The sequence below is a fragment of the Phytophthora parasitica genome (assembly GCF_000247585.1).
Source record: "Phytophthora parasitica INRA-310 unplaced genomic scaffold supercont2.35, whole genome shotgun sequence".
Taxonomy (NCBI): domain Eukaryota; phylum Oomycota; class Peronosporomycetes; order Peronosporales; family Peronosporaceae; genus Phytophthora; species Phytophthora nicotianae.
The window spans coordinates 636,394-663,071 of NW_008649021.1; the positions used below are offsets into that span (position 1 = coordinate 636,394).

Sequence of the window (26,678 nt, forward strand, 5' to 3'; positions counted from 1 at the left end):
CTTCCTTCTCGCTACCACAGTCACGTTCGGCGGCAAAGAGATGGAAGCAGTGCTGGTAGCTTAGCGTTTGATGTTTCAAGTGAGGAGAGCATAATTTTACCTGTAACTATTAAGACGCTCTATAGCAAAACTAAAGACCAAAGCCAACAAAGTTGCACAAAGGTTCGTGGCAAGATACGAAATATGTGCTTCGAAGTACGATAGTGAAAGCCGCCGGACGTCTCACACAACTTTACGGTTCGAATAAGCACTTTAAGCTCCAAGAGAATGTCAGGAAGTAGATAGAGCGAGAAAACGCAGTGTGCGAATCCACTCTCCCAGAAGCTAATACCTGACAGTATGTAGAGTTGGTGACCGTTTACCGCGAGATAAAAAGACACACCGCGTGTTTGGTTGAAAAATTCACACAGACTCACATAGCGTAGTTACAGAGGAAAACCGTCCAAAACGCTTATCAATCCTTCCGATCTAAAGCTGCACATAGTTATTATAGTAGCTACGATCCGAAAGCTGTTTTAAGTGTAGATTGAGCAACAAGCCTAGCTTATTTGATGGATCGCACAAGATGCAGAGTGTATTATACTTGGGAAATTCAACCTTACTACCGTTAATTCACAAGTTCCTTCTGCTGGATCCAATCAAATATATTATACTAAGAACGTCTCGGATCCGTAAACGTCGGCTGTGCGGCATTTTTCGTGTCGTAGAAGCGCTTGAAATGACTTGCCACTAATTTCTGCGTGTTAGAAGCATCGGCCTCAGTCACCTTGAATATCTTGCTGAGGATGCTAGCTGGCTCTAATCCTTCGTCCATCCATTCCCTAAACTGCGCCTTCTGCAGCTTTGCAGCTTTGCTCATAAATAGCGGAGCTTCCAATCTTGTCACAAGCAGCTTTGCCAACTTACTTTCGCCGTAACTATTCGCTAGTACGCGTACTAAAGAAGTCTGGTCTGATGGTTTGGCACGGTTGTAGCGGTTGTATAACATGATGAACTCGTCCAGCGTGTCCAGCATGTCCCATTGCTGTGCAATAACGAGTCTTTTGCCATTATACAACCACAGTAGCTTGAAAACATCGTCCGGAGACATGCCATTTTCCAGCCATCCTTTCAACTGTTGCTGCTGCAGTCTTGCCGCGATAAGTTCCGTATTCGCTTTTTCACGCCTTAGCGCAGGTGCGATCGCCTTTGCCACATTAGCTTCCCCGTACTTCGACGTGAGAATTCCAAGCAATGTCACTTCATTGTGCTGGCTGTTCTTGCTAAGCAGAGTGATGTACTTGTCGAACATTTCCAGGTTTTCACTCCTAAGTGCATTCTCCGCACCGTTGTCCAGCTTTAGTACCTTCATGATTGCTACAGGTTCGACTTTTTCGTGTCTCCACTGCCTGATCAGCCCCTCCTCCAGTTCCTGGGCCTTATTCACTATGCGGAGGTCGTGTGTTTGTTGTTTCGCACCTGCTAATAACCATACGAAGTTGCTTTCGCCACGAAAACCCCTCGTCAACGTCTTGATCAAAGTCTCCTGACCTTGCTTCTCGCTGTTAAATTTGGCGATGTAGTCATCCAGTATTCGAAACAGTGGACTAGCAAAGAATTCAGGGCCGGCGTATGCGCTATTGAGTAGCTTGAAAACATCATCGACGGAGTTATCGCTGTGTAGCCAGAAAGTGAGTTGCTCAGATCGAAGCTGCTTTACAAGATCCACCACCTTCGGTGACGAATCCGTACTTCTTTCCACAGACGCTAGCGCTTTCTCCACAGCACTACCTCCGTAGCGCGTTGTGAGAGTTTCAATCAATGAGATTGTCTTGTCCGGGTTTTTCTTGTTGAACTTCGCAATGTATTTAGTCAAAGTCCCCAGCCTCGAGCTTTCCAAGGCAGCCGCGATGTCATCTCCAATTTTTAAGCTATTCAGAACTTCGACGCCAGTCTTTTTCTTAAGCAAGAATTTCTTCAGGCGAGCGGACTCGGCGAGCTTCGACACACCTTCCTGGAGAGCGAAGTTTCCAACATTAACTCTCTCTTCACTGTCCTTGTGTACTGTAGCGTAGGCTCTCAAGAACCTCCTTGTGGGAAGAAAGCTTTTGTTAGCAACGGGAAAACACTTTGTGGCTGTCGAGGCCGCATTGTCAGAGGCGCTGTCGACGCATGCTAACAAAACGATAGCAACCAACAATACGTTTAAGTAGAATAGCATAGACGAGATTTACCGACACAGCTTTTCGCTCTGGTGGCTGGTGACTGAATTGTGAAGTGATGGTCGATTGGAGCTGGTCAAATTAAGGATGATTAGAGTTTCACCATTTAACTAAGCAGGCTTCCTTATACTTGAAGGTCGACTCCGTGATTGACTATATAGTTCATGTCAATATTTCAATTGCTCAAGTTTTGCAAACATCAACCGCTCTGAGCCAGGACGATATTCTTGTTCACCCGTACTCAGGTCTAGAACGGTAAATGCCTGCAATTGATGTATGTGTGACCGCTATGTGTACGGTGGCACGGATTAGAAGTCCGGCCTGGTATCCCCTAGTAGTCCCCCCCCCCTTCCGGCTTCCGAACTCTTGGATGGGGGATATTATCTTTCCTCGAGCTCCATTGATTAGTTTGTATCGCGTTATGATGTGCAAACTCGGCATTTTCAACATGGGTAGGAGGCAGAGGCGAAGACGAGGACATGAGGACACCAAGGCTCCTGATGCGAGGCCGACCTTGATAACACTTTTTGACGACGCGAGCTCTAGTGTAGAACTCAGGAGATAAAAGGGAGAGGATCTTTGTCATTTGAAGGCTAACAGAGAAGTATAGAGGCATGTGTAAGTTAGAAACGCCAGGCCACCACCTGAAATACCCCCTCGGCCAAATCGCTCATATTCTACTATTGGGTAAAATCCGATTGTATTAGAATGTCAACAAACGCAATATGAGCTGCGATTTCAGTCAAGTTGCTTTTCGTCTTGGTAATGATAGTCATCTAATCGGCATTACTCTTCCAAAATTTGTACTTTAACAGTAATGCCGATTTAATGTCAATGATCGTTAAGGAATTCCGGGGCTTCTCGTGTACATTAGTTTGAGCGAGCAAGACCACCTCTTTTGTTATTCCTTCTGTCAAACTTTGGGAGTCTCGTGGGGTCGAACACGATCTTGTATGATACGTTAGAGCGGTGGATTTTGGTGGCGTGTGTATTAATATTTTGAGTTGCCACAAGTGAAATAACCGCATCACGCCACCGGTGTAGCACCCGCCAGCTTGTGGTTCTCCTTGCTAGCAGCATACCATGTGCACGAAACGACCTCACTGAGAATTCCTGTTCGTTTGTCCAAGTACCATCGTAGAAGCAGCACGTTAAAGGTACGAAGCATCTTTCGAGGTAATAGACGTGCTACTAGCAACATCATGACAGAGGACGCCTGGTAGATATGGTCGCCGTAGTATAGATAACCCGTGAGTAGCAGCGCTTCGACCGTCGTGCAACGCTTGCCCTTGTACATGACGTATGCCATATCATCGCAATCGCGGAAGAGTTTGTTGAACTTCGAGCCCAGACAATTTCTCTCGAACGAGGTGAGTTGGTCATGCTCTCCTTGCTTTAGTGTGGACCCACCAGCCTTGCTCAATACGTTGCTGCTGCTTTGTCCGATGCGAGAAAGTCTAGCCGAGCGCACTACACTTTTCACCCTTGGACTTGAACGCTTAATGACGAATGACGTTATCGCAGCCACAAGACCAAGACCGATAGAAAAAATGACAATGAAGATGATCAAGTTCATCTTGAAGACTAGACATGCGTCGTTTAAACCGCAGTATTTGGCGCCTCTGGTCGAGGTCTTTCGTAGTAGTTCACTGTTCATCGAGATGAGGAACTCTAGCGGTGACGATTGTAGAGACAGTAGAAACACAGCCACACCAGACGTGATGACAATCTGCATCGTTTCCCACGTGAGACGGAAGTGGCGATCCAATTGCTGATCCCCGGAACGCGCCTTAGCCAAGTTCACGAAAGCGTAGGAGAATGCGAAGATGGAGCATGTCAAGTTCACCACAGATTCAGTAGTTAATGTGCCCGTTCCAAGCCCGATCATGTACAGATCCGAGTTGTAAATGATGTGGTACGTGACTTGTGCCAGGTAGACCACTTGCATGCGACCATTCTGGCAGCGATAGGCCCACACCTGCGTTAGAAGAACTGATCGCTTGTGCGACATCACTTGGTAGAGACTGATGACACCCATAAGGAGCATTTGCATCACGACAACTCCTGGTAGCACGCTTAAGGCGACCTTGTCAGCGTACCGACTTCGGAAAGTATTGAGGAACATGGCGAGACGTTCTGGTCTTTCCGGGAAAACGTACGGCCGCCACTCCCACAGTGAGTTGTACAAGTTACGAATGCAAATGTCGCCGGTAGTGCAGAACGGAATGTCGTCTGGAGCGTGTACCATGAGTCCATACGAGAGCCACCGCTTTGAAATCCCACACGTGTCTTCCACGTAGACGCCGGAAGTATTGACAGCGCGTACACGGCAGCCTCCATAGTATGCTCTCATAAGACCTTGTAGCACAGTAGGAAAGCCATATTTGGTAGGTCCTGCAGCGACGACCCGCGAAACCGGGGGTAGACTACTGTCAAAGTTGTAAGGGAACAGCTTTAATATGTCGGGTACGACAGCTAAGAGATCTTCACCATCGGTCGCGAGCGCCAACTTGGAGCCTACCAGATTATCACTCATAGGCACATCAGGACGGCATTCAGTGTAGTCGGGCCATAAATTTACGTCCATCGCTGGAATACTTGCGAAGTTGGCGCTCCCCTTGGTCGTTGGATACATGTACAGCCGTGAAACACCGTGGATATTCCACCCCGACTCGCACGGAGCTTTGCCTTCCACTGCGATTTCGATCTCGCGCATCATTTGCGGCGCGATACTAATATTCATTGTCAAGACGAGGTCTAGGATATCTCTAGCAGTGCTCGCAACAGCTACTGTCATGGCTCCGAATTCGTTGACGCCACTTTGACAAGTTGCTCCATTGGCATCCAACCGTGCTCCGACTGCGAGGTTTTCTTCGGTTAACACGCTGAAATCATACAGCGACTCGTCCGCTTTGCGGCCCGCGAAGTCCTTGAACGTCGTCGCACTCATGATCGCATCTTGTCCAAGCAAACTGTACTTAACCATGCAGATCTTAACGGGACCTAAGCAACCAGTACATCCAGCAGCCATCGTCAGATCATTCTCGCTGAATGCGAAGATACTTTGTTCGACAGGCTTGAGAACTGTCGCCTTCGAGAGGTATCCAGTGGACAAGAACACTATAAACAGCGCAAGTGGCCATATAACGATTCGCCCGGCCACAGCCAAGGTGGCACCAATGACCGATGGCTTGAAAAGTACCGACCAGCCTTGGTGTTCCAGATGTTGCTCTTTGTAGTACTCCGTCGCCCAGTCCCCATCCTGATCATCGTCGTCCTTGTGTTTACGCCCCCTACTCATATTCCTCAGGCTTGCAGTCTTCCTCCTAACAAAGTCCAAAAATGGGAGACTACGGTGGTCTCCAGGAGGCGTCCTGGGATGGAGCCATTACAGTTTCGCAAAAATCGCTCGAGATCAGTAAAGATGACTCGCAGCTAGAAGACAGCATGATGAAAGAAGACACACTCGCTACACAAATATAAGAGTATCACTGCCGTTCACTTAACAAACTATCAGCTCGGTCGTACTTATTTTCTTATCATCGGCAGTAATTTGCAAGCAGAAATGCAATTCTGAAGATACTTTCATGATGTAGCCATGTTCTTTTAGAGGATTGATATCCACTAAGTCCGAATTCACTGTTTACACACACTCCTGATTTCAAACGTGCAATTTGCGCGCGCACTGTGGATCCCTTTCCGCACTCATGGCGCGACCTCGTGGCTCCATGTCGGCGGCTATCGACCCGCTTTTCGAGTTCGACGCGCCGCAGACGTTCGTGGACCTCATTGCGCCGTTGTCACCGTTTCCCCCGGGCGCGCACGATCCCTGGTTCGACCAGATCCACCCTGAACACAGCAAACCCAGTGCGGAATTAGCGAAGGAGTTGGCAGACGCCGTGCGGAAGTTGCAGGACAAGGAGCAGCAACTTAAGGACGCTGGCAAGTCCAAGAGCAACTCCAGACGCGATCACAGGTGGAGCCTGAACAAGGAGAACCAGCAGCCAATGGACTGGCGCGAGATCGTAGCAACCCGGAATAAGCAACTTCAGCAGAAGAAAAGGAGCAAGTTCAAGAGTTTGAAGGAGATGCGGGCAACCCAAGAGCCCTTTAAATTGCAAAAGACCAAGGTCAAGGTCAAGACGGTCTCTGCTCCGTCTTCGGAGAGCAGGAAGCCGCTCAGGGACTTGGGGAACAGCCTGAATTCGGGCTGGAAGAGGGCGCCACCTGAGAAGGAGATGAAGGACTTGCATGAGCTACTGAAGAAACACAACAAGAAGTTTAAGACCACACATACGTACGAGCCTCCACAACATTCTGTGCGGGAGGTGAAGCAGGTAAAGAGAAGGTGGGGGTATTACTTTTTAGAGGGTGCTGATATGTTTGTTCTGTTTAGTGGGAACGCGAGACTAGCAAGAGTTATTATGCATTATCGGCGGAGGAGCGTGTGCAGGCGAACCAAGAGATTACGATCTGGAAGCAGAGGCGACAAATGGAGAGAAGCCGTTAGAGCGAGAGAATGGAATGCTGTCTTTATCTATTGGTACGTGAGATTTAATGATGTGGCTTCTCTACTATGTGTCTAGCATGCACAGCATCGCACAACCGCGACGAATCCAGTGGTCGGGGCTTTTGTCTGTCGGGACGTCGAGTGCGACGACGAAGTTGGTGGAGTGACCTGTGGTGGATAATGTGCCGGCGCGGATGGACGTTTTGTAGAGTGGACACTCGTACACGTCAGTGGGTTTGTACTCTTCTCGTCGCATGGGCTTGAGCCAGATGACAGGCATGCGGTCGAACAGCTCGTTGGGGATGGACTCGGCCATCATGCGGGTCTTGCGGTCATATCGTGCGCCCTCCATGAAGAGCCCGAAGATGTACACACCAAATGGCGGTGGAGCTTTATACTGCTCTTTGTCGTGAGCCATAATCTCGCATGATACAACCAGTGCATCGATAGCAATTTGCTTATCTCTCGAGAACGACTGCTTCACAGCTGTCATGAAGCCTTGAGGGAAGAAGAAACCCGACAGCCAGAACGCAAGCGGTGGACCCTTTATCAGCCAGTCGTTTGTGAGATTGATTCGCATGAAGAAGTCTTCAATCCAAGAGGCTAAGGGCTTCAAGCACGGGTAGCCAGCGTTCTCCCATTCACTCGGAATTTGCTGTATCAAAAAACCATTGTACATCTTCTCAAGAGGACCTGACATGACTACGAGCCCCTTAATCGCACGCTTGAGCATCTCCAGCGTCGTTTTCATCACCTGAGTCAGCACGTTGAAGCGGATCATCTCCTGCGAGAGGAAAACACCCAGCGAATTCCGACTGCCGCCTGCAGCCTCTGCGAACGTCGATGGATGCGCATTGCTCTCCATAAATGGCTCGGGCATTCGTTCCTGAATTGCCACCACCATCTCCATCACGATACTATCGTTGCTCTGTGCAGCACCACCGCCGCCACTATCACCACCTCCACCAAGCATCTTTAGGATTGTGCCCAGCAGTTGGCCAGTTTCTTTTTGCTGGAACGTAATGTCGGCATTGGCGTGAAGACCGAAGATGTCCGGCGCGTCGGCAGTTGGTAACGAGCTCACGTACTCACGAACGCTAGCCAGTGAACCTTCGGGCGGAGCATAGTATAACCCGGAAGTCGTGAAACGATACGAATCATCCATGACGCCGGAACAGAAGAGCTTCCGCATGATACTGGAGTTAGTGCGCTTGTCCCAGCGATCCGTGATTCGCCCGCCGTACGAAATGTCGGCCACCATGACGTTCAGTGTCAGATACGGTACCTCTTCCTGTTCCTCGAGATACAGTCGCACCTGCTGCATACCTGTCTTCAAGTCACTGTTCATCCACTCGTACGGAATATTCCACCCAACGGCGCCAAACTTCCGGCGCTCAAGACACACAGCGTTGTAGAACGCCAGAGCGAACAACAACTTTTTGAACTCGCGCGGCTTCGTGCAGCCTTCGTAGTCGACCTCCTTCATATCGAGGAACGTACGTCCAAGATTCGCCTTGATTCCTTTTGGAGGCTCATTCGTGATCTTGATCCCGTTCTGCAGGATTGGCACGGGGAAACGTGGACTCGGCATACTCGTGAGCCACAGCCGGAACTCGTCATGCATCTCTTCCGTCGCTGATTGCTCCAGGATCTGCTCAAGTCGACCAAGCCACGAAACAGCCAAATGACAGTTCTGTAGACACACCCAGTCGCCTGTTTGCTTGGCTTGCTTCATGAGCGCTTCAGCAATTGGTCCTTGGCCCTGACCTAGCGAGATAATCTTCAGGCCGGAGCCGTCCTTTCCTTCTTGCTTAGCGAGTTCCAAGAGGTAATCGTTGATATCGGCGCCAGGAGACAGCACAAAGATCAATGGCGTCTCTGGCTTTGAGTCTCGATAGCAACCACCCAAGTCGAATGGCGGAGACTCCGTGAAAAACTTGCCCAGCTCACGTCCAACGAACTCGCGAGTACCGAATACAAGCATCTCTTCTCTGAAGACACGTAGCACCAGCAACTTCTGGAAGTTGGTGAGTGTTGATTCCCAGGGCGCCGGTAGAATTTCCGCATGCGGTAAGTCGGCCAACACCATTGCGCATTTCCAGTCTGCTGCGTGTTGTCCAACCGACGACGCCAGATCCGTGAACGCGGACGAGATGTCCTTCATCCCGACGATAGTTTTCCACACCCGATCAGACAGCCACGCAGGGCGTGTAAGTTCACAGGATTCAGCTTGTGCGGCTTGGATGGCCGAGCTTCTCTTATCACCGACCAGATAGAAGTTCCATTCGCTGGAAGAGATCGCACCGCGATGCAACAGGATGCTCGAGGCGATCATAAACGCGTAGATAATCTTGTCTTTCTCGAACAACCCGCGACAAACATTCACGAACATGGACATGGTGATATCCTGCATGAGAATCTCCAGACGTTCCTCCAGCACTTCCGACTTGGTCGAGTTTTGTAGCCGCATGACGAAAAGCTTCTGGTAGAATTGCAGCGAGTATTGGTACATGGGATCCACAAGTGCCAGGTTTGCGATGGCAAAGTAAATGATGGAGCCACGCACAGCTACGCAGCGATACCCTTCGCGTGTCTGGTCGATCTCCATGGACGTGGTTTCAGCCTCTGCCATACGAGTTTTAATCGCCGACGACGTCACTTTACTGTGGGCCAGCGTGTCGATCAGCTCTTCATCGTCTAGAATATTTCCCTTGGAATTCTCGAGCATGTACAAGATTTTATCCTCGATCTCTTTCAACTGTTTCTTGTCCGCAGCGATGTTCACCGTAAGCTCGTTCTTCTTCTGTTCAAGATCTGGTCGCTCACTTCGAACGACATCAACCAACAACTGATCCTCGAGTCCCGTAAGTGTGACCGTGAAGTTGATAATCGTCACCTTGATGCAGATCTCAGGCATGTAGTGCGGATTCGCCAGCTTTGTGGTAATGTAGAAACGGAAGTTGTCGCTGTACGGGACATCACTATCTCCTAGATGGAGAAGATTCTGTCCACCTCGCTTGAAAACTTGTTTAAGCAGCACGGGTTCGAGCGACGGATCCAGATCTTCTTCCACGTTCTCAAGCATCACGGGCGAGCCGTATCGAATCGCGTTCTCCAATGTACGCAAGAAATCCTTCTGTGACAGTTTGATGATCTGTAGCGAACCTGACGCTTTGTACATGTTTTTGATCCATTTGTTAGCTTGACCCTGTGGATCGATCATGAGCGGCCATCGCCGTCCCATGGTAGTGAACAGGCCGTTCTCGATAGAAAAGGTATCTGCTGGCAGCCCCATGATGTTCCACTCACGTACCACGACAGGATCTGCTAGTACTCGCTGGAAGGAAAAATTACCATCCACTGGTAAATTACTAGCTTTACAGAATGAGACCCACTTGGCCTGAAGCTCGTGGCGGTATTCAGAAGTAAACGGTCCAAGGTACGCAATGCATCCAGCAGATAGGATCATATCGCCCACCAGGTTGATCATATCCTTTGCTAAATTCTCAGCACATTCTTTCCAGCGACCTTGTTCCTCACCAAGTGAATCAATCAACCGCTCAGCACGTACGAGCTGTGCCTGGGTCTTCTGCGACTGCATCTCCAAGTCGATCTTCTTCTGCTGCGCTTCTTCAAGGGTACGTTTCAAATCCGCGACTTTCTTGAGTACTGCGTTCAGCCCGCTTTGCTTGATATCGAGCTGCTTTTGTTCCTCTTCTAGCCTCTGTTCAGCGATCTTGAGGTTCTCCTTCTTCGGAGCGATGTTTTTGGCCACTGTATCGTACGTGTACATCGCTCGTACCCACATACAAAGCGACGTAGCAGCGGTGGAAATGCTACTAAGCGTCTCGGGCGTAAACTCTTCATCCGAGATGAATTTCTGCAGCTGTCGGATGGTCTTGGGGGGAATATTGTCCTTATCGAACTCCTTCAGCTTATCCAGGAACTTCATATCGTTCAGTAACTTCTTGGCCTCATTCCATTCCTGTTTTGCACCGAACAGCAGACACACAGCATTCATCGTCACACCCACTAGTCTTGGTGGGTTCGTAAATGTCTTGAGCACCGTGATATCATCTTTCTTCAATTGTGATAATGCCTTGATCGACGCATAATACGCAGGCATGGCTTCATCCAAATCCTTCTGACAGTCATCTTTGATCACCTTCACTTCGTCCGCGATCTTGTTAGCAGCCTCAACATCAGCCTGAATTAACTGTTGTTGCTTGTCCGCTTCAGCTTGATCTCTCGCCACTTGTTCAAGCAGCAATGACGTGTCCTTTTGAGCTTGCACTAACACTGGCTGTAGCTCTGTAAGTGAGCTCTTCAAATTGCCCACAACCTCTTCAGTTTCTGTCAGCTTTTGTAGACCACCACGGTATCGCGCTTCCTTCGCACGAACAAGCTGGCGATGGGTACGCAACATATCCACATAGAGTCGAATGAGCTCCAAGTAACTCGTCGGCGTGGTGTAGTTACGTCGCTTTAGCTGGGTGTAAAACCGAAGTGTGGCTTCCTCAACACTGCGGTGTATTGTCACTGCCATACGACACAATGTGTCTACATGGGCCTCGATTCCGAGCTCCTCAGCGTTCGTGGCAAAGAAGCGGTTCGCTACCGAGTTAAGAGCATCTTCAGGCCACGCATTGAACCAGTCAATGGTGCAGCAGTTAACTAGCGACGGGAACATACGACATCGGTTGCGGAAGCCTGCACCGATAGGAGAAAAGGCCAATACCACGTGCAAGTTGTCACGTACAAGCGTCACGTAATACTGCAAGATGTCCTCTCGAGTAACTTTACCAACTTGTTGCGCCAATGGACGAACAAGTCCCACGATTTTCTCCACTTCGTCACTCGCGTACAGATTCGGTACTTCACCAGTGTTGAGAATATTGTTAATGTCTTCAAGAAATGATTCATTAACGATCTGAGCGTCAGAGAACAGGAAGACGACAGGTTGATTCTGAGCACCTGCAGTCATCAGGATCTTTTTGAGATCTTCATGGAACTCATTAGCTCCGTATCCTCGCGTAATCTCAATCGAGAAGCATTTATAGTCCGCCATGAACGATGCCAAACGTGTAAGACTTTGCCGTCCTGAGCCACCAACACCGACCAGTAGAGCATTACCACGCGGTTGGCGTAGCACACGACAGATCCGAGAAATGTGGTGCATCGCGTCGTTAAAGAACACCAAGTGCATCTGGCTTGGGAATGTGATGTTGTATTCTTCCAAATATTCCGAGAGCAGCGAGTTCAGTTGTCCAAGATCTTCAACAGGTCGATAGCTGCGGTTCTCACGTGTTAAGTAGTCGCCATATAAAATGTTCTCGAAGCGTGAAGGTGGCCATGATACATTGAGTTTCTCCTCGATCAGTTGGGAGCAGGCCAAGTTAAACCAAGCGCGATCTTCTGCATCAACTAGACGATCACGGAATACCCGCGCTTCTTCATGCAACCAAAGCGTTAGCAGTCCATCTTCCGTTGGTACATTCTCCTTCTTCACCATCAATACACCCTGGAAAACCTTGGAAAGATCACGAAGATTAAACGTATAATGGGACTTGGACGGCGTAGGTAACATCTCCAGTTCCACGCGTTGGTAGAGCTGCACGGAAGCGCTTACGATAGGTGCAGCCATGTGAGCCATTGCTGGTAACTCAGCACCAAGAAAGCCTCCCAAAATGGACGAGAAGATACGCTGCATAACCTCACCCGATAGATTAGGAATCCAAACCATGTGGAAATGGCGTATTAAACGCGGTGTCACCTCACTGCGTCCACCTCCAGGAGGAGCACAAGCAGCAGCGAAGACCACGTCTTTTACGTTTTTGAAGAACATTTTCGCTGTATCATAGTATCCTCCTTGATCAATAACTTGCCGCAGCAACTCGTTTGGAGGTTGCGCGCCGTAAATCTCGAGTGCCGGCATGTTTAGATCATCTAGAAAGAACAACATGCGCTTTCCCACGGGCGGTCCCAGCAGATTCTTACGCTTCTTGTCCAGCCTTAACTCGAACATTTCGTTCAAATTGCGAAGCTTCGTCTGTGCTGAATAACTTATTGTGTACGCAATGCAACTATCCGTCTTGGCCATATCGTCCAAGAATGACTGAACAATGACCGACTTTCCAACGCCAGTCTCTCCACTGTAGAGCACGTGATGGTCTGCGAGCATGAGTTTTTCAAGAAGATATCGGAACCGTGTCGTGTCTTGTGTGGGCACAACCATCGTGAAGTACGAAGCTCCAGGAACGAAGGTAAACGTTGGCGTCTTGTCGATCCACGAGACCCATTGACCTGTCGTATCGTCGACTACCACTTCATAGACATTAGACACCGGATCGCCGTCCTGGTTACTGTCGATCAATGAATGGAACTGGCTCATACAAAAGTCATTGAACTTGGGACGCGATGCATCGTCGATATTCGCTCCAACAGACCATGTAACAGCGAATACGAAGTACATGCGTATCACACCGGCTAAATTATTCGCGCCGGTATTCTGGAGTGCACCGCTGGCCAAACAAGAGGCCAATAGATTCAAACAGCTCTGCATTAAATTGTGGTTGTTGCTGGGAACTTTCTCGCGACAGTGTTCACGCACAAATGCGATTGCAACGGGGACATAAGTCTCAATTAGGAGCAGCAACATATCACACAACTCGGGATACGTCGGCATGATCGGCTCCAGTGTTGTGACTTTCCAAGTTCGCGCTAGTGAGGTCATACCCACGTGAACTTGCTCCATGTACACCATACCGCAACGACTCACAGTAGCGGGCGAAGCTACACGGAGATCCTGCACTTCAAACATCATATGCAAGGTATGTGGTAGCTTGATACGCTCACTATTAGACAAACACAGCGTCTTGTTGTCGTCCAGCACAGTATTCATGTTCTCAATCCAAACAGCGTCAACGGGACCGTCGAAGATCACCCAGTTACGGTTGTCCGACTCAGCAGCTTCCTGTACGCACTGTCGGACTAACTTCGGTACAAGACCGTCCGTCCATTCATTAGTGAGCAGATTGAACTCACCGTATAGCTGTCCTGCCGATATAGACTTGGGGTTGAGAATTAACCGCTGGACTTCTTTATAAAACCCATCACGATCAACAACTCCATCCTGATAGAGTTGCGTTAGCGCTCTCGATAGCACGTAGCAATTGGTACTTTTTCCACTTCCAGCTTCACCAACCAGCATCATTCCGTGACGTACGAGCTGCGTTTCGTGCACTTGGATGGCCTTCGTGATAAATGACGGCACTTGTTGCAAGTGTAGTAAGTCTAACTGTTGCTCGATGGCTTTCTGGAGCAATCCATAGTCTACAAATGGAACCACAACACCGGGAAAGAGATCTGCAATAATACCTCGGAATAACGGGAGATCCTGCTCCAAAAACTTGGGCACGTTACTGTCTCGCATCGCTCGAATGAGAAGCAAATCCTCGTGCATCTCTGGCTCCTTGCGCTTCAACTGACCAGCAGCAACCAGCACGGACTTAACTGCACGCATTCCAAAGTCGTAATGGTCTTGTTTGGACAATTGTTCACTAGATAAAGAGTAAAGCTGCGTCATCTTGTGCGAGAGTGGCAAGGCATTTGCAAAACCCTCGGAGAAGAGCACAATCTCAGCAATGAGTCGATAATCCGGCACCATCATCGCAACAGGACGGAAGAGCGCCTTCAAGTTATCAGGTAGTTCTGTACGACCAGCGTAGCCAGGATTCATCGTAATAAAGACGCCAAAACCAGTATTAAGTCTGATGAGATTGCCCTCGAATTCGAACTCGTCCACGTCAGCAACAATAGCTTGTTGAATACAGAGAACTTGCTGAGCAATCACAGATAACACCTCGATGTCAATACGGTTAAACTCGTCAAAGCACGCCCATGCGCCAGCCTGTGCGAGACCAGAGAAGAATCTTCCCATAATTTTATAATCCAAACCATCCGAACAATTGAAAACGACACACTGCACTGCCAGCGCCTTTGCCAGATCTTTGGTGGTTTCTGTCTTCCCTGTACCTGCTGGACCAGCAGGAGCACCACCGAGGCGTAGGTGCAACGCACCAGTGAGCGTCATGTAGCAAATATCCGTCAGAGGAGTGATCACAAGTCGTGGTGAGTTGCCAAGATACTCGTAGCCATAGATAAATCGAGTGTTGGTCTGTCGAGCCACGAAGTTCTTGACATCGTCTTCCCAATAGTATCTCAGCTGTCGAGTCCATTCAAAGTCGCTCAGGGATGACACGTTGCTGTCTGCTAATGAACGCACCACATCTCTTGCGTGCACATCGATTGTGATGATAGCGCCCATAAGAATACGCTGTAGTTTCGTCAATGATCCACGTACGAGTTGAACCATCCCGTCGATCTGCTTCAAGCTGAACTGTAGAAAGCCACCGACCGCCTGAGGATCGTTACCGCTTTCCACTTGTGCAATAGCCTCCGTCACATTTCTCGTCCAGAAGACTTGGTCAACAAGAATTATCACCTGTGCTGAGTACCCGAAGAGCCAGTCTTTGCGGTCGATAGCGTCTTCTATCGGGTAGTTCGTCAACGCCTTCACTCCGTCTTCATACAAACTTGCACGCATCGCCTTCTCCACCTCTGTAAGCCACGTTTCCACTGGACCTTTTGCTATCACTTGCTTCGGGAATACAACCAACTCGCCTTCACCGCTTACCATTGCGCTCACTACATTGCTGCCAGATCCAGGGGAGTCATCGAAGCGTACACTCTTCATGGCGTCGAAACACTTGCCCAAATGTGGTTGCACTGCACGCGGATCACGCGTCTGCGAGAGGATCTCCAGTAATTCGTCGTTTGAGAGGAAGTAGAACCGCGGGAAGGCCATGCGTTTGGTCTCAAGGTAATCTTCGAGAGATTTCTGGATCTCTTCCAGTAATCTGTTGGACATACGGAACTGGTCTAAGAGCTCAGGACCTCCCTCCACCGACCTAATGACACTTGGGCTGTGCTTAGTTCGAAGCATAGTCGTCCTCCAGTTCTTGTCGACCAGAGCGAACTTCTGTGCCTCCACAGGGAGCTGCTTCTGGATATCCTCAGCGCAGAAGATGGTTTCCAAGTACATCCAGCTGCGCTGACATGATATCCACTCGTCCAGCGTATCTGATAGCAACGACAAGCGCTTGCTCCATCGCTCCACTTCATCTTTCACGCCCATGATGAACCGCGACCCCATCATCGTCTGAAGACCCACCTGGTTATCTTCAAGCAGCATCAGAATATCCTCCAGGCTTCCAAGGATGAAGACGTCATTCTGGTCACGGTGGCTCACGCACGTGAACTCCATCTGGTCCCAACCATGCTTGATCTTCTGCAGCGATGCCTCAATCTGAGCCTCACCCGAGGCTGCTGCCGACATCTCACCCACCAGGTCTTTCATGTCCAATACATCGTAAGATACCAGGTTCTCCAGTGTGAACAGGATGCCAGGATACCAAGGTTGTCGTAATGCCTTGAAGATCTTCTCCCAGTGACGATCTTTCATAGCCGGATTGCCTAACTCGAGCACGGTAGGCATTTTGAGCTTGAACTCTGCTGTACGGTCTTTCAATACAGCGGTCACGTCGTTGCTAAGCTTCTTGTGTAAAGCGTACGCGTCCTTGAAGGCCACCGCGACATCTTTCGAGAGCTCCTCTGCATTCACCTCAACAAACGGACTTGTCATAGCTGCTTGATACAGTTCGTTCCACTTGTCCACAGCCGTCCAAAGCGACTCCACAGTCCCAAAGTACTCTTGAGTTGCCTGTAGATTGAGATACTTGAACGGAGTGAGGTTGAACAACGACTGGTACTCTGTGTACTGCTTCGAGAGCTCATCCAGTTGAGTAAGACGCTGCTTCACACTGTCTAACTCAGTCTTTACAGCAGAGGGGTCTTCGAAGTGGCTAGCGTCAATGAAAACGCCCCCTTGCAGTTGATTGTGTAGCTGAAGCACTTGTTCATCAAGCCGCTGAATGTTGGCGTCCAGCTGCTGCGTCATCTCCCCAACTCGACTTGCAACGAACGCATCGACAGCTTCCGTCTCCTCTTTATAGCTCTCCTGGACACTACGTAGATCATCTAACTGCACCATATCTTCCGACGAAATACGCACTCCATAAGTACCCAGAAGGCGGTACAGCTCGTCCACCACGTTTGTGTTTTTCGCCAGTGCCTTCTGCTTGGACTTAAGATTCTGTACACGCTCCACATGTCCAGCGAACTCTTTCAAATGCTGTGGTCGCTGTAGTAATGACTGAATGCGCTGCTTGTACTCGCCCAACTGAGTCTTACATCGAGCACGCGCCAAGTCCTTCACTAACCCTTTCATAGCGTCCAGCTTGGCTGTAGTCATCGGGATCAAAGTCTGCTTCAGCTTGCGGCTTTCCACGTGTAAGATACCAATAGTCTGGCCAGCTCGCATCTTCTCCAGCTCCTTTTCCCACGTACTGATCTGTAACATATCTGCCTTGAGCGTAGTGACCGTGTGTGCACGTTGTGAATACTCTTCCAGATCCCACACCTTGTCGTACTCGTAGATCGGCCTCACATTGTCAAAGATCTTGACATATTCCGTAGCTTCCGCGTAGTCACTTGCAATTTTGGCTACCAATTCCTTGCGAATCTGCCCGAACGCCACACTGCTCGTGATCGTTGAGCCTACGTGTGGCGCATCAGCCACTGCGTTGCCGACATAAGGTGCAAATGGTCGGAGATACAACACACGAGAGACTGAGTTAACTGTGCTCACAATGTCGTCTGTCATGGCTATCACAATGTGCTGGATCTGCTCGCTGGTAGGAGAGAAAATAGTCGACTGTTCTCCGAAGAAGATGGTCGTCTCGAAGAGCCCAGTCTTGCGTGGCACTTTGTTCAGTTCATGTAGAAAATTTGCGCAACTCTGGATAGCTAGAATCACGAGACTTTCAACAGCGATGCAGTCGATCAGTCGTATGAAATCTGCAATCATTCCAGCCTCCTCGGCGGCTCGACGAAACAGTCTGCGTCTCTGCTGCTGCTCGGCTTTGACTGCTACAATGGACTTGGTCTTTTCCTGGCTTGTTCCCATGGCACTCAACGCCATATCGGACATGAAGTCGTCTTGCGAAGTGGATGTCTTGGTCAGGTTTTTCACGTCCGAGCACACGCGCTGGATAATTGACTGCAGCTTCTCAATACACAGTTCAAACTGCTTGGAACCCTCGGCTCGTTTCGTTCCCTGGTACTCGACAAACGCCGAGCTCTCGTACGTCTTCTGAGCTCGTAGATCCAGCAGAACGACGCCCATGAGCTCCGTACTCATCACTTTCTTGACTTGAAGCAGAGGCACGCAGAAGCTTTCCTTCGCCAAGAACAATTTCGCACTCAAACGCTTCCTCTGACGACAATAGAGCTTGTACCGCACATTGGCGACCCATAGTGAGAACGCCTTGTTCACTAGATAATGCTTGAAGAACCGCAGCGACGTCAGCACGTTAAACATCGTCGATTGGCGCATCCATTCAGCCAGAGCGATAAACTCGGACGGACTGCCAGCGCAGACGTGCACAAGTCCACTGGACGACATGGTGAAGTGTTCGTTCGGAGTCACGTCATCCTGAGCGACCACCACAAGGTCGTACGGCCGGAATGCCAGGCCAGTCCCGGCTCGATTCAGATGCACGAACTTGATCTCACTGTCCGAGCCATTGCGTGCAAAGAACGCGATCGCGTCTTCGCCAGTCTTGAGGAACGCAGTCGCCGACGCTGCAGCAGCTTCTGCAGCGGCGTCGGCCACCATTACACTGGACGCTCCGGTCGCTGGGTCATGGTGGCCAATAAACATGGACGGACTTCGGTCTCGCTGGTTAGCGGCAGCTTTGTCCTCTTCATCGTCACCGAAAGACTTGGCGAGCGTTGCACGGAGAAAGCGTCGAGGAGATGGCTCTCGGGTGGCTCGGCCATTGCCTTCCCATGTAGAAGCTGCGGGTTTGGACGCTGGAGACGTGACTTGAGTGCGTTTCGGCGACTGTGTTGTGCGTTTGGCTCGATGTGGTTTGCTCTTCTTCTCTGGACTGTGTAGAGTACCGGGAAACACCGGGATCTTCTTGGGTGACGTGTATTCTTCCGCTGTCGTGAACGTAAACTTGTGTCCGGCATCTCTGCTCCCAGCCATAGGCGACTTCATTGCCGCTCGCGCTCCTTCCACCGCCTGCATGGGTTTATTCGACGGTAACGTGGCTCCAAAGCCTGAACCGCCATCAAACTCGAACGTCGCGTCCAGCGTCAAGTCATACACGGTATTCCCTGGCCGTGTATGACTCGGCCGTCTCGCCTTGCTTGGACTCTTGGATCGCTGCATCACGACAAGTCGCGGCTGCTTCTCAAAAATGAACCGCAAGAAAACCCTGCAACAAGAAAAAAAAAAACGGACAGGCAGTCTACACTAAAATAAAATACAATATCGACCTTCCTAGAGCAGATATGTTCATTATTCGCCGCTGGAGGCGAGACGAGAGCGTTCGTCCACTTTGTCACGGTTTAGTCTGGCCACAAACGAGTCTTTCTTCCATCTATTAATGACTCGTGCTTCTTTGGCACGTTGGATGAAGCGCTGTTGAGCCTGGTGTTGAGATTTGAGCGCCCAGTCGGCAGTGGCTGCCTCGGAGAAGATCTGGTCCCATTGGGCCAACGCCACGCTCTGGAATTGCCGCGCCATGTTGGCTACTGAGTCCACGCGCTCGTCGTCCTGGTTGAATTCGATGGCGTTGGCGAACATGAGCAGCAGGTCGGCGCGGTATTCGGTCGGGTCGCTGTACTCGCCTGCATTGAGCTTGGCGCCCATGGTGCCAAGGTCCATGGGCTGAGAGATCACGTCAAAGTACGTGGGGATGTTGAGCGCCACGGGGTCCACTGGCTCGAGAAACGGCCATGCCAACGAGTGTCGAGACAGCTCCGCGTGCAGATGCGCGCATTTGGCGTGCAGGTCCGGCGTCATCAGCATGGTTGACGTGTCTGGTTTAATTTTTATTAAACTATACATACTTAAACAAGTCCGAATCGTTTTGTGGGTACTTAACAAGTAGATTGTGTCTACTTATACGAGTTCACTTCTACCGGTAAAGCAAATCACTTTTCTCCAACAAAGCAGCAATAATGCTTTCTATTGAAAAGCTCTTTTTGTTTTAATTTTTTCTCTAAAAAAACACATGTTTAAAAATGACAATATTTCATGTTTATTTATTCATTTTTCATAAAATACTTTAATTAAAATTATAGGGGGATTGAAGTTTTCGACAATGTCAAATTCTGAAGTATTTGAGTTAACCACTAGCAAAATTCAAATACTTCAGAATTTGACATTGTCGAAAGCTTCAATAACAGTTTTTGGAACAGCGCGACCTATGAAACAATGACAATCTGAATGAAATCTAAATAAATGATGGATAAATTACCGATGGATGCTCCAATACTTAGTTCCACTGCAATATCGATTGTTCCACTGGAATATATTTTTGACCCAAAGGGAAATGACCTTTTTCCAGACAATTGTTGTTTCAAAACCTCTGGTTATTTCAGAAACTTAAGTTCGCTATTGAAAATCTCGCCTCGTAAAGCTATTAACATCTGATAAAGGCATCAACGTGGCTTCATTAAGGTCGCCTTTTAACCTGCGCAACCAGGCGGGATTTCGGAGGTGAGCACAATGTCGTCAGACTGTTGCATTTCGCCCATTTCTATTGGCCAATAGCCAAGAATGGAACAGAAAGAAGCAATTTCACGCGTATAAGTACGAATTTACCTCTATTAAGTACGGAAAAGCGTTATTTTTACTGGCCCTAACTCGAAAACTACAAGTGCTTCGTGGCCCTAGATACCACCACTATTCTTAGAATATATCCATCTATGTGCATGTAGAACTGCTTAAGCATATGCATCATAATGAGAGTTGCAAATCGTTGTCGACCTCCGAAAAGTGTCGATTTTTCGCCTGATCGTAAAGGAATACCCATGTTAACTTTCTATTTTGTTCTAGTATTGAAAAGAAAAGCCACGGTGACGGCTCGTCGAATGTGTGTGCAGACGCTCGCTTCGAAGCAGTCGCAGGGATGCGTTAATAAATACCGGCGTCACTCTTGCGGGTGAGCACAACATAGGTTTGCAAGAAAGTATTCTAGCCTTCGTGTAGCCCTATATTGGGGTATTTTCGCTGGAGAGGCGAAGTAACATTTAATGCACGACACATCACTTCTTCGGACTACTTTGCGACTTCGTAAAAATTAAAAGGTTACATTTTCTTGGTGTTTGTAAATTACTGATGTAGCTCCGAAATAAATTAGAGCACTGACAATTTTCTACAATTATTCGCGCTCCATTTTTGATATAAGAAAAAAATGATTCTAGTGGATGATTTTGAATGGACAGGAAAGCCCTTACGACTACGATATCGTGGACAATACGTCACACGTATTGCGAGTAACGTACCATAAACTTGGAAGAGTTGTTGTCACTATGTACGTAATCAATGGTGAGTTCTGTTCGAGCAGCCACATGCCCAGGCATGGGCCGATGGGGTATTTTGTGTAGAAAAGAACGAAATACCCCTTTTAAGAGTCCGGCGAGTGCTTAATTCAAACATGAATTGGCACGGGGGGTACACGTAAGGACTGCACCTCAAATGTTTAATAGATCAGTAGAAACTTGCTCACATAATAAAAGATACCTAGGATGAAATGGACGGTACCTACAGCGGCTAGCTTGTAGCAATCACCTAAAACTCCACTATTCACAGCCCCTGCGTATGCTTCGTGGCGGTCGCGCATGTGTTCATCTAGTTGGAGCCCAGGATGAGGCCGGCCGTCATGGTACATTCAGCACTGCCAGATTAGATCCACCACCGGTGCTAATAATGATGCCGAAGTGTCCGGTGTCGAAGCATACGATCCTGTGCGAGCTCAAACATATCATTTCTTCCCGACTATTGCGTTTTGTACGCGTATGTCTTGTTGGTGACGGTAGAGGACACGGACACACCCCAGCTTAGCTCGCAACAGAAGTTCGAGGACGAGCGGATGCGAGCGCTAGCCTCACTCAGTCCATTCACGCTCTGCAAACGTCCGCCGATTAAACGGGGTTGTCGAAGCGAGCGAGCGTAGCGAGCGCTGCAACCCGATTTTTTTTTTCAGCCACTGCGCCTGGCCGAGTCCGCAGACGAGTGCCAACGCGAGAGTATTGCAACGTTTGCCCACGGTGGGTCATCCCTCCCTGATCTAACCCCGTATATGAACCGCAAAAAAACTTATTATCCTAGTTCCCCTTTGTCTCATCACAAGATAACATACGGATCGACGGTTGCTGTTCAATCAAAGGATTCGATTGCGTACATGTACAGTACGTATACATGTGCTGTAAAGAGCTGCCGCTAACAATTATGTTCGTGTCTCGAGTAAAGCTTACTCATTACGGAATCCGCCTCGCTCCAACAAAGACACAGCGCGACTGTGGCAGACGTCCATTTGATCAAGAATGCGGTTTTACTACACCCTGCTTCCAACTGCAGCCGCACTTCTGGTCCACAGCAATGCTTTACCGGCAGCGGCAGAAACTAGCCTGAACCAGTTGACAGCAGTCGATGGGGCCACCACCACGAGTCAGCGCTTTTTACGTCGACACATCGATTCGGAAACTACGGACAACGAGGAACGGCTTAACTCGGGCCCCATCGTCCTCGATACCGCTAAGAAGATCGACGACTTATTCGAAGTCGAAAAGCTCGACAAAATTCTCGACCCCAAAATGGCCGACAAATTCCTGGATGGGAAGACGTTTTTTGGCTGGTTGGATAAGAGCGCACTTGATGAGGCCCTTAACGGGAACATCGCCCAGAAGACGAAAGTTTTCGAGCATTGGCGTGAGAAAAGATTGAGACCGAAGGCGTTAACCAAGGTCCTCACAACCGATCCCGCCGTAAGAAAGAAGTACAAGTTTGTCTACGAAATGTACGACAGCTACATCAAATACGTAGCACGGAAAAAACTTTCTGGTCTTAAGAGAAACAGAGGTGACTAGATGAAAGTTCACACCACCAGTGTGTGCTGTATGGCGTTGTTTCTACCAGAACGAGCGGGTAGGAGCCTTGTACGCTTAGTGATCTGTCTTTTAATATATATATTGTTGTCCTTGTTCGCTCCAAACACAACGTTTGGATCGTCACATCCGTCTCTCGTTGTAATATTGGAATAATTATTCCACCTTCGTGTAGCCCCTATATTAGTTGGGGTTATTCTAGGATAGGAGGCTTTAGTGCCAGCACTATTATTTCGGTGGGATGCACATCCCAGTATACTGGTATAGGTACCAGTACGTCAGAAGTGATAACTGGAATAATTGTTAGATAACTTGTTTTTCGAGCTACAGTACCCTGGCTCAAACCTTATAACCATAACTGCACTGATCATCCGCATATTCTAGAGATCCCCACAGAAATCGAAACCGCAATAATTGCCATTTTTTTCCAAATACTGACTGTATGTAGAATACCGGTAGTGGTTTTCTTGCAAAATTCTCAATCGAAAAAATAGTACTTGTGATTAGAAGGAAAACAGAAGCATCAGGTACTAATATCCCTGACTACCGGGTTTGAGTTCAAGATGCCACCTTCAGCACGCTAGTATTCTCCCCTTTGAAAATAAATGGAGAATCTCTAAAAAGATGCGGAAGATTTTTTCACATGAATGATGATATTGTAACGGCGTATTAGCATTAATCAAACGTGCTCGATGGGGCAAGTCCGAGCGTTTGTGCGCAGCAAAAAGTAGGATAGCCCCTTTCTAGCACACCGAGTGTGGCAACTTAACCACAGCCCATCTATAATAGTTACTAAAATGTGTTCCGGAAATTTGGAATCCACAATTCGCTAAAAAGAATTGCAATTCACTCTAGAAAAGCACCACAACAGCTCTACTGTAGTAAGTACGACATCGTTTTGGAATCCGTTCGGAACGCAGTTCTGGAACCTCGGAACTTGATGCAGATGTTGACATGAGAACTCTAATCCACAGCAGAAGTCATGCTGTAGTAGTCCTGCCACGACTTCTGGATCTCTTTGTACTTCCACTCCATACACGTGCGGAATACATTCGGGTTCTCCACATGCACGGATGTTCTCATTTCTAGGAGGTCAGTTGAAACAATCGCACCTTCTATCAAACGCATTAGGATCAGACGATCGTATTCAGCATCCAAAGCGCAAACGATCAGCTTCACCTAAAAGTCGCACATAATTCAGAGTAGTCTAAACTGCCAGTGTACACGTGAAGACACTTACCTCATACCTGTTGTTGATCACGGGATGATGTGAAACCGATTCAACGCAAATGATAAAACAGGAACCGCACAGCTCAGCACAGCTGTGCGTCTCAGGGAACAGTGCAAGTCGATTACTCTTGTCACCATCGTATTTGTTGTAGGGATCACGTTTCTTGCGGTGCTCGTAGGACATCAAACGGCAGCTCTGGGCCTTTCCGACTGATCTAAACCACTGCACTTTCGATGCGTTGGTACTTGAATCCGTCAGTCATTGTGTCGATGATTGAGGAGCTCGCTGAAACTGATGACATTGTATATTGTGGTGACTCGTACTCGTAGAAAATGCGGTGTAACAGATTCGACAGCCCTGGAACTCGATCAACCCTTGTCATAACTACTTGGCCATTGAGCGGTAAATTAATTGTCAATCTTTCTTCGCGAAGAGCATTTCGAATCGCAAAGCATTGTCGTCTACAACAGCAACACTCGAGTCAACACAACCTAACTGCAAACCCATCAACGAGATATACTTACTTGCCTCGAACTTAATGTGGATGCACAAGGTCTTGTCTTCATCATACCAGAGCGCGATGTTCTTGTCACCAGTGCAACGAGCAGACCGTAGAATCCACGGTATGTTCCAGCGAGGCGGTAGAGCATGCAACGAACTCCTTTGTGCTGAGAGCATTCGCAATCGATCCACGAACCAGCCACAATGCTGTCGTTCCAACCGCAACTTCTGGCACTTTTACCAGAACATGGATTTCACCATCTTCAGCAGCGTCTTCATCAGGGGCGTACGCGTCCGTATTGCGAACACGATAACTTGGATCCATTTGGTTCTTCATCATATCACTGATCGCCGTAGTAACCACGCCTTCTTTGAACTGCAGCACATCAGGGTCGTCCGTCTTGAACCTGTTGCTGCCCTTCTTCGCAAGGTAGAGGGTGAGATCCTTACAGGTAGCGAATAGCTGTTCTTCTCCTTGATCATATCCTTCAAGTTTCCGACTTTCTTGCGCTCATCAATTCCCATAACGAAGACGCTCCTGTCTCCGATCACCACACACACCAACACCTTCATTGCTTCTGCTGGCAACCTCGAGAAAGAACACCTGTTAATTATTTAGTCAATTAGATTATATCACTGAATTATTTTATTTTTGACTAATATATTCCTCAACATATAGAAACTATATAGTAGTGAATTCATCTTGAGCAATAAAAAAATAAATATAAAGAAATAATAATAATGTGTAAGTACATTTTTCCAGAGAATCGCCCAAAGGCGAGAAGTATCAGCCTTATTTACTGCAGAAGAAGTACTGAACCTGCACTCGAAGCAACAACACCAAGTTGCTTTTATACTATTACTAATATTGTTTCAAAACCAACGATGAGCAAGTCTTTTGAATATATATATATAGTGCGCATTGTATTCAGCACATCAAGTCCGTCAAATTGCTTTCCAATATATAATTCCTTGTGACAGCATATTGGATTTTCTTTTAACTTTTAATGAAAATCGGATCACCCATAATATGGGGTGGATATTATCTACGGTGGTTTTACTCAATAGCGAGTAGACGGTTCGGAGTAAGTTGGTGAAACTGGGATTGACGTGTTGGAATGGGGAAACAAGATGGTGGGGTATGGACGCTATTTAGATAATGCCAGCAACCAGATCCATTTCTACGTTAGAATAATAGCTAACCAAATATTTGATTGCATCGCAATGTGAATTCATAAGAGATTTTCCAACGAAGGTTGAATCGGAGAGATGCTTTTACAGGCCCTAGGTACAGCTGCCCTAATATTTCCACATGCAGAGTCCGTTTTATTCTGTTATAGTCTGGAAGCGGGGTGTAATATTGTGAATCGCTAATTGACTTCAAGCTAAAGGCATGCTAAAAGCGAATGGAATCAAACAAGTGCTTGCAATTATGCAGGAAAAAAAACAGGACATCTGTTGCAGGAGTAGATTGTCTACGGTATAATGCGCCGAACGTACCCATTTACACTAAATATATCTATCTATCTACATATATGTATATATATGACTTTTAGTTTACTTGGTCCATTAAGCTAATTCGGGAAAACTAAAAAAAAATCCTCAATTACAACCTTTGAATGAGTCGTATGCTGCTGGCCGCATGGGTTAGCTTCTGGAATGTACACATATTTGATAGTAAATGATGTGGCCAACGTTTACTAATTCTACCCAAGTTAATCCTGTAAGTTAAGTGAAATCCTAACCGGAAAACTCCATTCAAATAGCCTATATCCAGCAAGCTAACGTTCACTGCTTATGTTAAAAAAAGCGCTGTCATCCAATAATTCTTGTTCATAGGTGCTCTAAATCCACTTTGTGTTTTCTTTAGCTTAAAATGTCGAAAGCAACAATAGTTCCGTTTACGAACAAAATGTTTAGGTACTGGTGTTGTTCAAAAACTCTGCCAGATAGCGTCGATGAAAATGACGCAATCGAGTCCAAGTTTACCAATCAAGATAGCACTCCTGTGACTCAACTCACCAGTTTTGAGTGAGCTCACAAATAGCTATAACAAGCTGTGCAAGATCTCATTTTCAATTCTCCTATTCCGTAGCAGCTCGATCTAACCATCATCTAGCATGACCTCATCGAACCTCGTCTTCCGCCATAC

General features: G+C 48.1%; 8 protein-coding genes across 8 annotated transcripts; 2 read left to right on the forward strand and 6 right to left on the reverse strand.

The window, feature by feature from the left end:
* Positions 1-557: 557 nt before the first annotated feature.
* PPTG_12764 (hypothetical protein) lies at positions 558-2,395 on the reverse strand. Its single transcript, XM_008909969.1, has one exon. It carries the CDS (start codon positions 2,198-2,200, stop codon positions 653-655), a length of 1,548 nt encoding a protein of 515 aa, XP_008908217.1. The 5' UTR covers positions 2,201-2,395; the 3' UTR covers positions 558-652.
* An 833-nt stretch (positions 2,396-3,228) lies between these two features.
* PPTG_12765 (hypothetical protein) lies at positions 3,229-5,502 on the reverse strand (the record flags this gene model as incomplete). The annotated part of the gene is made up of 1 exon (XM_008909970.1): positions 3,229-5,502. One exon carries the CDS (start codon positions 5,500-5,502, stop codon positions 3,229-3,231), a length of 2,274 nt encoding a protein of 757 aa, XP_008908218.1.
* Positions 5,503-5,908: 406 nt separating this feature from the next.
* On the forward strand, positions 5,909-6,711 carry PPTG_12766 (hypothetical protein; the record flags this gene model as incomplete). The annotated part of the gene is made up of 2 exons (XM_008909971.1): positions 5,909-6,538; positions 6,598-6,711. The coding sequence occupies 2 exons, from the start codon at positions 5,909-5,911 to the stop codon at positions 6,709-6,711; spliced, it is 744 nt and encodes a 247-aa protein (XP_008908219.1).
* Positions 6,712-6,775: 64 nt separating this feature from the next.
* PPTG_12767 (hypothetical protein) lies at positions 6,776-19,069 on the reverse strand (the record flags this gene model as incomplete). Its single annotated transcript, XM_008909972.1, has 1 exon — positions 6,776-19,069. One exon carries the CDS (start codon positions 19,067-19,069, stop codon positions 6,776-6,778), a length of 12,294 nt encoding a protein of 4,097 aa, XP_008908220.1.
* A 129-nt stretch (positions 19,070-19,198) lies between these two features.
* Positions 19,199-19,711, reverse strand: PPTG_12768 (hypothetical protein; the record flags this gene model as incomplete). Its single annotated transcript, XM_008909973.1, has 1 exon — positions 19,199-19,711. One exon carries the CDS (start codon positions 19,709-19,711, stop codon positions 19,199-19,201), a length of 513 nt encoding a protein of 170 aa, XP_008908221.1.
* A 2,522-nt stretch (positions 19,712-22,233) lies between these two features.
* On the forward strand, positions 22,234-22,776 carry PPTG_12769 (hypothetical protein; the record flags this gene model as incomplete). The annotated part of the gene is made up of 1 exon (XM_008909974.1): positions 22,234-22,776. One exon carries the CDS (start codon positions 22,234-22,236, stop codon positions 22,774-22,776), a length of 543 nt encoding a protein of 180 aa, XP_008908222.1.
* Positions 22,777-23,757: 981 nt separating this feature from the next.
* Positions 23,758-24,208, reverse strand: PPTG_12770 (hypothetical protein; the record flags this gene model as incomplete). Its single annotated transcript, XM_008909975.1, has 2 exons — positions 23,758-23,973; positions 24,035-24,208. 2 exons carry the CDS (start codon positions 24,206-24,208, stop codon positions 23,758-23,760), a joined length of 390 nt encoding a protein of 129 aa, XP_008908223.1.
* Positions 24,209-24,439: 231 nt separating this feature from the next.
* On the reverse strand, positions 24,440-25,099 carry PPTG_12771 (hypothetical protein; the record flags this gene model as incomplete). Its single annotated transcript, XM_008909976.1, has 4 exons — positions 24,440-24,486; positions 24,550-24,610; positions 24,723-24,902; positions 24,977-25,099. The coding sequence occupies 4 exons, from the start codon at positions 25,097-25,099 to the stop codon at positions 24,440-24,442; spliced, it is 411 nt and encodes a 136-aa protein (XP_008908224.1).
* Positions 25,100-26,678: the final 1,579 nt, after the last annotated feature.

What these genes read in the sequence shown, in the direction of transcription:
- PPTG_12764 (XM_008909969.1), bottom strand. Translation starts at nt 2,200, where the DNA reads ATGCTATTCTACTTAAACGTATTGTTGGTTGCTATCGTTTTGTTAGCA.